The sequence below is a fragment of the Coregonus lavaretus genome (assembly GCF_964263955.1).
Source record: "Coregonus lavaretus genome assembly, chromosome: 36".
In the NCBI taxonomy this organism is placed as follows: Eukaryota; Metazoa; Chordata; class Actinopteri; order Salmoniformes; family Salmonidae; genus Coregonus; species Coregonus lavaretus.
In genome coordinates, this window is record NC_140023.1 from 15988839 (window position 1) to 16002461 (window position 13623).

The window sequence follows — 13623 nt, forward strand, 5'->3', positions numbered from 1 at the left end:
ATGTTAGCTAAATGTAGAAATGAATAAATTGGCAACATTTCTTTAAATGGACAATTCTGTAAACTGTCATGTGTAAGTTTAAACAAAGGTGTCAGCTAGAGATGACGTGCAGGAGCTTGCAGGGATTTGTAGTTTTACATGATGTCTACTTTGATGCTAATTAGCATTTTCGAATCTGAGAGTAAATAGAACCAAATATATTGGTAAAAGTCACCTTGTCCGAGAGAGATTTACGTGGTTATCAAAATGTCACGCCAGGGTAAGCCTACACTAAACACAGCCCTTATTTTAAGTGTTTTTAAAATCCCCTATGGGAAACATTTATGGTGGGAAAACGATTGGAACCATTTCCCTGTTTGATCGCTAGGTTTTATGGGTATTATGACACCTCCACTGTGGGGCTCTATAAGGTGAACCTTAGGATCAGACCACATGGCAAAAATGTTGCCTACAGTATGCCAACAAGAAATCTAGTGTAGGTCTACCTCTGTAGTGTAACTCTGCTATTGATCAAAATAGATAAATTACTTAGGCCCCAATTCTATCAACCACAGATAAAGAAAAAAACGCACTACACAATGTTTACGCCGGATTGGAGGTGTTCAACAGTGTTGTTTCTCTCACTCTCCTACAGTGTCCCACATGGTCATTGAAGAGGTCAACAGCATTCAGGAGAACCTGGACATAGAGAGGACATGCAGACAGAGTGTGGAAGCGCTGGCCTCCAAGGTGGGTCAGCCTAACGAGCAATGAAGGAATTAGCTCATTGTATGCTCCCAATTCTTCCCGTGAAACAAATATTGCTCCTAATTTCTATGTAGACACCATAAATCTTTGTGCAAAAAAATTTCTGTCCAAAAATTGGTCCTGTAATCCAGGGCACAGTTATTTTGTGAAATGCTTGCCAAATGTTTAGGTCTGATTCAGAGTGGGCAGAGTGATTTCTCAGCCCGCTGATGCTGGACTCATCACTCTAATCATTACCCACACAATTCTTTGGACAGAAGACTTCTGTTTCCACCTGGCAGTTCTGCCAGGGGTGGGAGAGAGCTTCTGTACAATACCTCCTTCTCCTCCTCCTCCTCTTCCTCCTCCTCCTCCTCCTCCTCCTCCTCCTCCTCCTCCCAACAATCCAGTCCCAGCCAGGCATGGTGGGCTACATGCAGCTGTGCTTTCTACACATATGAATGTTTTTGCTATAATATTGTTTATTAAAAAATTATGTTCTGGGAAAAACTCTGATGGTGATCATTGCATAAGGATTAGTTGATGTTATTACAGTTGCTATTGGGCATCCATATGGCCATCTATGTATATGCATATTTTATAAAATTTGAAATGCTATTTGATTACAGTTTATTATTTTTTTGCTTTGGTGCAATTTTCACAAGTACAGTATGTGATACATTTTCACAACTCCTAGTACAAAACTCAAAACAGTTGTTTCAAAACTCTAAGCATATTTTCAATTGACTAAGTACAACACACAAAATCATAGTCACTTTTTCACCAAACTTAATCAGTGTTTCACATTGCAATACATGTTCACATAAAGTAATTGCCTTGCACAATGCAATGATCACATTACTTTTGATATAATGATCTTCTCTTTTGTTCAAATACATTTTACTATTACTTAATCAGCGTGCTCTTAATTGATGATCACATAAACGTTTGGTAAACCTATATATTTGACATGTATACTGGTTTGTCTACTATATATTTTGACAACTACATAATTAAAATGTATATCTGTAAAGTATAAACATAAAAAGTATGATACACTACATTACCAAAAGTATGTGGACAACTGCTTGTCGAACATCTCATTCCAAAACCATGGGCATTAATATGGAGTTGGTCCTCCCTTTGCTGCTAAAACAGCCTCCACTCTTCTGGGTAGGCTTTCCACTAGATGTTGGAACATTGCTGTGGGGGTTTGCTTCTATTCAGCCACAAGAGCCTTAGTGAGGTCGGGTATTGATTTTGGGCGATTAGACCTGGCTCGCAGTCGGCGTTCCAATTCATCCCAAAGGTGTTAGATGGAGTTGAGGTCAGGGCTCTGTGCAGGCCAGTCAAGTTCTTCCACACCGATCTCGACAAACCGGTTCTGTATGGACCTCGCTTTGTGCACAGAGGCATTGTCATGCTGAAACAGGAAAGGGCCTTCCCCAAACTGTTGCCTCAAAGTTGGAAGCACAGAATCGTATAGATTGTCATTGCATGCTGTAGTGTTAAGATTTCTCTTCACTAGAACTAAGGGGCCTAGCCCGAACCATGAAAAACAGCCCCAGACCATTATTCCTCCTCCACCAAACTTTACAGTTGGCACTATGCATTCGGGCAGGTAGCGTTCTCCTGGCATCCGCCATACCCAGATTTGTCCGTCAGACTGCCAAATGGTGAAGCATGATTCATCACTCCAGAGAACGCGTTTCCACTGCTCCAGAGTCCAATGGTGGCGAGCTTTACACCCCTCCAGCCAACGCTTGGCATTGCGCATGGTGATCTTAGGCTTGTGTGCGGCTCCCAACACTAATTTGAAGGGATGTCCACATACTTTTGTACTGTATACAGTGCATTCGGAAAGTATTCAGATCCCTTGACTTTTTCCACATTTTGTTACGTTACAGCTTTATTCTAAAATTGATTAAATTGTTTTTTTCCCCTCATCAATCTACACACAATACCCCATAATGACAAAGCAAAAACAGGTTTTTAGACATTTTTGCAAATGTATAAAAAATTAAATATGGAAATATAACATTTACATAAGTGTTCAGACCCTTAACTCAGTACTTTGTTGAAGCACCTTTGGCAGCGATTACAGCCTTGAGTCTTCTTGGGTATGACACTACAAGCTTGGCACACCTGTATTTGGGGAGTTTCTCCCATTCTTCTCTGCAGATCCTCTCAAGCTCTGTCAGGTTGGATGGGGAGCTTAGCTGCACAGCTATTTTCAAGTTTCTCCAGAGATGTTCGATCAGTTTCAAGTCCAGGCTCTGGCTGGGCCACTCAAAAACATTCAGAGACTTGTCCCAAAGCCACTCCTGCGTTGTCCTGGCTGTGTGCTTAGGGTTGTTGTCCTGTTGGAAGGTGAACCTTCGCCCGAGTCTGAGGTCCTGAGGGCTCTGGAGCAGGTTTTCATCAAGGATCTCTCTGTACTTTGCTCCATTCATCTTTCCCTCAATCCTGACTAGTCTCAAATCAAATCAAATCAAATTGTATTGGTCACATGCGCTGAATACAACAGGTGTAAACCTTACAGTGAAATGCTTACTTACAAGCCCTTAACCAACAATGCCGTTTTAAGAAAGAAAAAAAAAGAAAATAAGAGCAGCAGTAATAATAACAATAGCAAGGCTATATACAGGGGGTACCGGTACCGAGTCAATGTGCGGGGGCACCGGTTTGTCGAGGTAATTGGGGTAATATGTACATGTAGGTAGAATAATTAAATTGACTATGCATAGATAATAAACAGAGAGTAGCAGCAGCGTAAAAGAGGGGTGAGGGGGCAATGCAAATAGTCTGGGTAGCCATTTCATTAGATGTTCAGGAGTCTTATGGCTTGGGGGTAGAAGCTGTTTAGAAGCCTCTTGGACCTAGACTTGGCGCTCCGGTACCGCTTGCCGTGCGGTAGCAGAGAGAACAGTCTATGACTAGGGTGGCTGGTGTCTTTGACAATTTGTAGGGCCTTCCTCTGACACCACCTGGTATAGAGGTCCTGGATGGCAGGATGCTTGGTCCCAGTGATGTACTGGGCCGTATGCACTACCCTCTGTGGTGCCTTGCGGTCGGAGGGCGAGCAGTTGCCATACCAGGCAGTGATGCAACCAGTCAGTATGCTCTCGATGGTGCAGCTGTAGAAACTTTTGAGGATCTGAGGACCCATGCCAAATCTTTTCAGTCTCCTTAGGGGGAATAGGTTTTGTCGTGCCATCTTCATGACTGTCTTGGTGTGCTTGGAACATGTTAGTTTGTTGGTGATGTGGACACCAAGGAACTTGAAGCTCTCAACCTGCTCCACTACAGCTCCGTCGATGAGAATGGGGGCGTGCTCGGTCCTCTTCTTTGTTCTGTAGTCCACAATCATCTCCTTTGTCTTGGTCACGCTGAGGGAGAGGTTGTTGTCCTGGCACCACACGGCCAGGTCTCTGACCTCCTCCCTATAGGCTGTCTCGTCGTTGTCGGTGATCAGGCCTACCATTGTTGTGTCATCGGCAAACTTAATGATGGTGTTGGAGTCGTGCCTGGCCATGCAGTCATAAGTGAACAGTGAGTACAGGATGGGTCTGAGCACGCACCCCTGAGGGGCCCTCGTGTTAAGGATCAGCGTGGCGGATGTGTTGTTACCTACCCTTACCACCTGGGGGTGGCCCGTCAGGAAGTCCAGGATCCAGTTGCAGAGGGAGGTGTTTAGTCCCAGGGTCCTTAGCTTAGTGATGAGCTTTGAGGGCACTATGGTGTTGAACGCTGAGCTGTAGTCAATGAATAGCTTTCTCACATAGGTGTTCCTTTTGTCCAGGTGTGAAAGGGCAGTGTGGAGCGCAATAGAGATTGCATCATCTGTGGATCTGTTGCTGCGATTTGCAAATTGGAGTGGGTCTAGGGTTTCTGGGATAATGGTGTTGATGTGAGCCATGACCAGCCTTTCAAACACTTCATTGCTACAGACATGAGTGCTACGGGTCGGTAGTCATTTAGGCAGGTTAGTGTTCTTGGGCACAGGGACTATGGTGGTCTGCTTGAAACATATTGGTATTACAGACTCAGACAGGGAGAAAATGTCAGTGAAGACACTTTCCAGTTGGTCAACGCATGTTCGGAGTACACGTCCTGGTAATCCGTCTTGCCCTGCGCCCTTGTGAATGTTGACCTGTTTAAAGGTCTTACTCACATCGGCTACGAAGAGCGTGATCACACAGTCATCCGGAACAGCTGATGCTCTCATGCATGTTTCAGTGTTACTTGCCTCAAAGCGAGCATAGAAGTAATTAGCTCATCTGGGAGGGTCGTGTTGCTGGGCAGCTTCCCTTTGTAGTCTGTAATAGTTTGTAAGCCCTGCCACATCCAGCGAGCGTCGGAGCCGGTGTAGTACGATTCGATCTTAGTCCTGTATTGACGCTTTGCCTGTTTGATGGTTCGTCGGAGGGCATAGCGGGATTTCTTATAAGCTTCCGGGTTAGAGTCCCGCTCCTTGAAAGCGGCAGCTCTACCCTTTAGCTCAGTGCGGATGTTGCCTGTAATCCATGGCTTCTGGTTGGGGTATGTACGTACAGTCACTGTGGGGACGACGTCATCGATGCACTTATTAACTATACCTCAGCATTCAAAACCATAGTACCCTCCAAGCTCATCATTAAGCTCGAGGCCCTGGGTCTGAACCCCGCCCTGTGCAACTGGATCCTAGACTTCCTGACAGGCCGCCCCCGGGTGGTGAAGGTAGGAAACAACATCTCCACTTCGCTGATCCTCAACACTGGGGCCCCACAAGGGTGCGTGCTCAGCCCCCTCCTGTCACCCAAGAATGTGTGGCCAAGCACACCTCCAACTCAATCATCAAGTTTGCAGACGACACAACAGTAGTAGGCTTGATTACCAACAATGACGAGACCGTCTACAGGGAGGAGGTGAGGGCTCTGGGAGTGTGGTGCCATGAAAATAACCTCTCACTCAACATCAACAAAACAAAGGAGATGATTGTGGACTTCAGGAAACAGCAGAGGGTGCACCCCCCTATCCACATCGACGGGACCGCAGTGGAGAAGGTGGAAAGCTTCAGGTTCCTTGGCGTACACATCACCGACAAACTGAAATGGTCCACCCACACAGACAGTGTGGTGAAGAAGGCGCAACAGAGCCTCTTCAACCTCAGGAGGCTGAATAAATTTGGCTTAGCACCTAAAACCCTCACAAACTTTTACAGATGCACAATTGAGAGCATCCTGTCGGGCTGTACCACCGCCTGGTACGGCAACTGCACCACCCACAACCGCAGGGCTCTCCAGAGGGTGGTTCGGTCTGCCGAACGCATTACCGGGGGCAAATTACCCGCCCTCCAAGATACATACAGCACCCGATGTCACAGGAAGGCCAAAAAGATCATCAAGGACATCAACCACCCGAGCCACTGCCTGTTCACCCCGCTATCATCCAGAAGGCGAGGTCAGTACAGGTGCTTCAAAGCTGGGACCGAGAGAATGAAAAACAGCTTCTATCTCAAGGCCATCAGACTGTTAAATAGCCATCACTAGCACATTAGAGGCTGCTTCTGCCTATTGAAATCACTGTCCACTTTAAGAAATGGAACACTAGTCACTTTAATAATGTTTACATATCTAGGACTACTCATCTCATATGTATATACTGCATTCTATTCTATAACATTCTACTGTATCTTAGTCCATGCCGCTCTGTCATTGCTTATCCATATATGTATATATTCTTAAATCCCATTCCTTACTAGTTTTGTGTGTTTTGGGTATATGTTGTGAAATTGTTAGCTATTACTTGTTAGATATTACTGCACTGTCGGAGCTAGAAGCCCAAGCATTTCGCTACACCCGCTATAACATCTGCTAAACACGTGTATGTGACAAATACAATTTGATTTGATTTGATTTGAAGCCAGTAACTGATGTGGTGTACTCCTCAATGCCATCGGAAGAATCCCGGAACATATTCCAGTCTGTGCTAGCAAAACAGTCTTGTAGCTTAGCATCTGCTTCATCTGACCACTTTTTTATTGACCGAGTCACTGGTGCTACCTGCTTTAGTTTTTGCTTGTAAGCAGGAGGATAGAATTATGGTCAGATCCAAATGGAGGGCGAGGAAGAGCTTTGTACGCGTCTCTGTGTGTGGAGTAAAGGTGGTCTAGAGTTTTTTTCCCTTCTGCTTTCACATTTAACATGCTGGTAGAAATGAGGTAAAACGGATTTAAGTTTCCCTGCATTAAATTCCCCGGCCACTAGGCGTGCCACCTCTGGATGAGCGTTTTCCTGTTTGCTTATGGCCGTATACAGTTCATTGAGTGTGGTCTTAGTGCCAGCATCGGTGGTAAATAGACATCTACAAAGAATATAGATGAAAACTCTCTTGGTAGATAGTGTGGTCTACAGCTTATCATGAGATACTCTACCTCAGGCGAGCAAAACCTTGAGACTTCCTTAGATATCGTGCACCAGCTGTTGTTTACAAATATACATAGACCGCCACCCCTTGTTTTACCAGAGGCTGCTGTTCTATCCTGCCGATACAGTGTAAAACCCGCCAGCTGTATGTTATTCATGTCATCGTTCAGCCACGACTCGGTGAAACATAAGATATTACCGTTTTTAATGTCCCGTTGGTAGGATATTCGTGCCTGTAGTTCGTCCACTTTATTATCAAGCGATTGTAATAAGTTGGCCAATAGTATCGATGGCAAAGGCAGATTAGCCACTCGTCGCGGGCTCCTAACCAAGCACCCCGATCTCCTACCGCGATATCTCCTTTTCTTTCTACTGTGAATGACGGGAATGAGGGTCCTGTCGGGTGTCTGGAGAAAATCCCTCTCGTCCGACTCATAAAATAAAAAAATGTCATCCAGTTCAAGGTGAGTAATTGCTGTTCTGATGTCCAGAAGCTCTTTTCGGTCATAAGAGACGGTAGCAGCAACATTATGTACAAAATAAGTTACAGACAATGCGAAAAAACACACAAAATAGCAAGATTGGTTAAGAGTCTATAAAACGGCAGCCATCCCCTCCGGCGCCATCATTGCACTCCAGCGCCATCATCCCAGTCCCTGCCGCTGAAAAACATCCCCACAGCATGATGCTACCACCACCATGCTTTACTGTAGGGATGGTGCCAGGTTCCCTCCAGACGTGACGCTTGGCATTCAGACCAAAGAGTTCAATCTTGATTTCATCAGACCAGAGAATCTTGTTTCTCATGGACTTAGTCTTTTAGATGCCTTTTGGCAAACTCCAAGCGGGCTGTCATGTGCCTTTTACTGAGGAGTGGCTTCCGTCTGGCCACTCTACCATAAAGGCCTGATTGGTGGAGTACTGCAGAGATGGTTGTCCTTCTGGAAGGTTCTCCCATCTCCACAGAGGAACTCTGGAGCTCTGTCAGAGTGACCATTTGGTTCTTGGTCACCTCCCTGACCAAGGCCCTCCTCCCCCGATTGCTCAGTTTGGCCGGGCGGCCAGCTCTAGGAAGATTCTTGATGGTTCCAAACATCTTCCATTTAAGAATGATGGAGGCCGCTGTGTTCTTGGGCACCTTCAATGCTGCAGACATGTTTTGGTACCCTTCCCCAGATCTATTCCTCGACGCAATCCTGTCTCGGAGCTCTAGGGGACAATTCCTTCGACCTCATGGCTTGTTTTTTGCTCTGACATGCAATGTCAACTGTTGGACCTTATATGGACAGGTGTTTGCCTTTCCAAATATTGTCCAATCAATTGAATTTACCACAGGTGGACTCCAATCAAGTTGAATAAACATCTTAAGGATTATGAATGGAAACAGGATGCACCTGAGCTCAATATCGAGTCTCATAGCAAAGGGTCTCAATACTTATGTAAATAAGGTATTTCTGTTTTTTATTTTTAATACATTTGCAAAAAAATCTAAAAATCTGTTTTTGCTTTGTCATTATGGGGTATTGTGTGTAGATTGATGAGGCAAAACATTATTTAATCAATTTTAGAGTAAGACTGTAAAGGAACAAAATGTGGAAAAAGTCAAGGGGTCTGAATACTTTCTGAAGGCACTAGTGTATATACTCAAATGGACTACTATGATGATGATTATTATGGTTTTACTTCACAGTAAGTTTTTTAACATGTTATATTGACATGATCAGAGTGCCTTCAGGAAGTATTCATACCCCTTGACTTATTCCACATTTTGTTGCGCTAGTGACTGAATTCAAAATGGATTACATTTATTTTGTTTCTCACCCATCTACACACAATAGCCCATAATGACAAAGTAAAAACATGTTTGTAGAACATTTTGCAAATTTATTGAAAATTAAATACAGATATCTAATTTACATAAGTATTCACACCCCTGAGTCAGTACATGTTAGAATCACCTTTGGCAGTGATTACAGCTGTGAGTCTTTCTGGGTAATTCTGTAAGAGGTTTGCACACCTGGATTGTGCAATATTTGCCCATTATTCTTTTCAAAATTCTTCAAGCTCTGTCCAATTGGTTGTTGATCATTGCTAGACAACCATTTTCAAGTGTTGCCATAGATTTTCAAGCAGATTTAAGTCAAAACTGTAACTCGGCTACTCAGGAACATTCACTGTCTCTTGGTAAGAAACTCCAGTGTTGATTTGGCCTTGTGTTTTAGGTTATTGTCCTGCTGAAAGGACATGTCCCAGTGTCTGGTAGAAAGCAGAATGAACCAGGTTTTCCTCTAGGATTTTTCCTGTGCTTAGCTCCATTCCATTTCTTTTTTATCCTGAAAAGCTCCCCTGTCTTTAACGATTACAAGCAGACCCATAGCATGATGCAGCCACCACTCTGCTTGAAAATACGGAGAGTGGTACTGAGTAATTTACATTTTAGTAATTTAGCAGTGCAATGATTTCAATCCAGACCTATGTCAGGCTTGGAATCGCAATGCCAAAAAGTTTTTCCCAAGGTGCATGAACAATGAGGATATTTACTGCGATTTCAATGAGAACCTATGCCCAAACGCTCAAGACAGGTTTGATGCAAACCAGTGCTGCTAAACATAATGTTTCTTTCATTTCTTTCATTTGATTACATTGTGAAAGATGTCTTCAATGATCACACCTTTGATCACACATGGGATAGAGATTATGGTAATGTAATTTTTAGTAAATTTTAATGGGTAGTGCTAGTGTGTTGCCTAATGTGAAAACAGTGTAATATACTGTAATTTACGGTATTGTGGCATACTACATTCAAAGGGCAATTTTGAAACATTACATTTACATTTAAGTCATTTAGCAGACGCTCTTATCCAGAGCGACTTACAAATGTATCTTACATTTTTTGCTATTGGATTAGCTGGTTGTTAAAATAACTAAATTGAGAAGATATCATTATGTTGTGTTTTGGTGATTAAACTAATGTACTCATTATACAGTATTTCACAGTAAACTTCTATTTTGGATAAATTATTGTGTGGTGAAAGATGTCTACAACCAAAATGAATGCACAATGAAAGGCTTAGAATGTAAGACTTGCTGCAGTGCAAGTGTTACCAGTTTGGAGTTTTGTACTAAGAGTTTAGAAAATTCACCACATACTTGTGAAAATAGTAAAGAATGTAGAACACATGATAACAAATGAATTGTTGTCGACGACAACCACCTGGAAATATTGTACTGTTGTCCGGGGGGAAAAGTGTTAATGTCGCTTCCCTTTTTCTTGTATTTGCGCATTACTTTTGTGAAGTAACTAGAACACACTGTAAAACTTTTCCCTGTAAATGTACAGCATTATACTGGCAGCTTAAGACTCTAATATGATGCATCACGGCTGTTTCCCAACAAGTAAACAATGGAATCAGGCCGTTGCCCTAATATCAGTCAAGGTGGCTGTGTCATTGGAAGAGGAAGTGTAAACTCTAACATAGCCTATTAGCTAGAAAGATAACTTCAAACACATTTTTGCTAAGAGTAGGTGTTCAACTGGTTAAACAAAGGTTAGCCATGTGTTGGCAAATGTCCAAGTCAAGAAAACTTACCAGCACTGGCCTCACTGGTAGCCTGTTCACGGGTGTGTAAGTGTAATTGGCTCCAATTAATGTCATTTGCTCAATATTAGGTGTTAAGAAAAGAAGTTCACATCATTAGAAATAAGATATTCTTCAGTTTTCTACTGTAGGTATGTAATATTTTTGTAATTTATTCTGTAGTTGCTAGCGATATTCATAACAAAATTTAACAAAAAAATAAAAAAAGTATTCTTCAATATTTTCAATGACCCCTTGCAGGACCCGCAGTTGAATACCCCTGACCTAGACAGTATTTCCGATATGACTACAGCAGGGCGAGGTGTGAACAATACGAGGAGGATGTGTGAGGTGGTACACATGTTAATGGGATACAATGAGATCCAACTAATTCGTTATTTTTGCAATAAGGCATTAGGATAGTGTGTGGTAAAAAAAAATCATAAATGCAATAATAGAAAATGTATTAAATGTGTTTGAATCCAACAAGTGTCATTATGAAGATGACACAAAATATTTTGGGTGGTCTCACGTAAAATTACATTTTCTTGAGCCCAACGCTGGTAATTTTGCCTGCCAACAGCACACAAGGAAAGCCGGAGAAAAACAAGTTCCATAAAAATCTTAAACTCTCCAACATTTTAAAGTAAAAAGCAATAATAGCGGGAGCCTGCTATTTGTCACCAGTCAAATCAGATGTTTTGTGTTGATGTTTGATCAAAGAAGATGAGGGGGCTGTGACTTTGTAATGGTGACCTCTGAAGCGCCGCGGATAGCCTTCCTGCGAGCCGGCCTGATTTCTCTGAGTATGTAATTTCATACATTCGCTCTCATCAATAGTAGAGTATTATCAAAGACTGTGATTCTGTGTTATGTATTGTTGATTGCATTTTTAAAAGATGCACTTTAAAGGGCATCATCAGAAAATGGAATTGCTGCAATCTGCCCTGACTAGGATGTCATTAATAAATGCCTCTTATAGCTCTGCTTTTTTTTTCTTGCCACACTTTCCGTCTGAAATCACATCAAGAAATGTGCATAATTTTCATCCATCCTCTTGCCTTAGGCTTCATTATTCTTTACTTAGTAGTAGTATGCCTAATTGACACATATGGCTGTCTTGATGATAGAACTTAAGAATTTGAATGTTTCATACTGGCAGTTCAATATGGATGGCTTAGGCTGAACTGATCAAATTTCGTGGAATTTGTAAAGAAAAGGGATACAAAGTCCAACATGCCATAGGAATGAGGGATGTACTGTAAAAATGTGTTTCATAAAATACTGTGATTGTGTCTAAAAGCAGTGATACATTGTCGTCAGGCCTTTTCCCCTGGCTCTTTCTAATGAGATGGTTGATTATTCCTTGTGCATCCCTCCCCGATGCCACTTACAGGCACAGTGTGATTGAAGGGACGATGAATGAGGAAATCGGACCAACATTTTATCTGGCATATCTTGGCCACATTTCCTATTATTTGTGCTTGAGATGCTGTCTGGATAAAAAAATAACCTAACATTTGTTTTGTGTAAATTTCTGCGTTTTGCCTTATCTTTATTGAATTGCTTGCTTATGGAATATGCTATGAGCTGCAAGGACAGGTAGGCTGCACTCAAGCCACTACCAAGTGAAATTCAATCAGTGTTCAAACCTATTTCATGTGGTTCTGAGCAATAGTACTAACCTATAACAACCAGAACATCATGACACTTTACTATAATACAACTATAATAGTTTGACCATAATTGCAGCAGATTTATGTTTATTGGGATAAGTCTTGTCCTGGAGGCAGAACTGAGTGATTTCCGCTAGATGGGCCAGCTGCAAAATCAAAATTGCCTAGATTGTCGAAGTTCATGGAAACAAACATCTGCTTTTTTGGTCTTAAAGGGGAAATCTGTAGATTGAACAATAACGAACCCCACCACTAATTTGGTAAACAGCTGAGGGATGTGGCTGGAGAAATGTATCTACGCTCATGGACAGCGCTATGGATACAGGGACTGACCATCCATGGTATAAAAATTATAGTTTGAACCATGTTTTGAGGCTAAACATTGTTTTAAAGAAAACCCATTTACATTGTTTACAAACAAGGAGTAAAACTTGCTTATATTTGGGGTTCTAATGGGGTACAACTAAGCTCAATGGGTATGTGTGTATATATATATATATATATATATATATATATATATATATATATTAATTTAAAATACTAAAATTGGAAGTAGCAACTGCAGATTGCCCCTTTAATTTAAGGTTAGGGTTAGGCATTAGGGTTAGCATTGTGGTTAAGGTTAGGGTTAGGGTTAGGTTTAAAATCTGATTTTATGACTTTGTGGCTGTGCCAGCTAGTGACCACTCTGCAGAACTGCCTCCAGAACAAGATTCATTACGAAAATCGCTAACCTGCATAATTACATGCTAATGACATACCATCAAAAAGAGGAGAAAGACCAATTATAGTAAATCCAAAGCACCAGGTTCTCTCTATATGAAAGCTCTGAAAGAGTTCAGTCAGCCTCTTCTGCATCTGTTTTCATAAGGTCATAAGGTCATCTATTTCTCTCCCTCTCTCTCTTTCTTCCTCCAGTTGAACCGGCAGAACCGCTCCTTGAAGAGGAAGAGTATGTTGTACCTGGCCCACCTGGGACCGGAGACCATTGCTGAGATCAGCCTGAAGGATGAAGAAGAGGAGGAGGAGGAGGAGAGTGGGGACACTCAGGTAGAAAAAGAGTGCTCCTCAGCCCACTGCCAGAGCACCATCACAGGTACTGGATGTCACCCTGCTGTCCCCATTCCCACATATCCACAGCAGCTATTCCAAATAGTGTCCATACCGCTTTTACTCGAAACACTGATGCACTGATATTACACACAGATTTCAGATCTATCACAGGTTGTCTTAGAT

The 13623-nt window shown here is 42.4% G+C and overlaps 1 protein-coding gene across 1 annotated transcript in view; it reads left to right on the forward strand.

Annotated features, from left to right (window-relative positions):
* The window catches only part of shtn1 (shootin 1), a gene marked incomplete at its 5' end in the record, with an annotated part of 45898 nt that overhangs the window by 7164 nt on the left and 25111 nt on the right, over nucleotides 1-13623 (forward strand). Inside the window, 2 exons of the mRNA XM_084153050.1 lie at nucleotides 635-729; nucleotides 13306-13483. Coding sequence (XP_084009176.1) covers nucleotides 635-729; nucleotides 13306-13483 — 273 coding nt within the window. The remainder of the gene's footprint in view (nucleotides 1-634; nucleotides 730-13305; nucleotides 13484-13623) is intronic.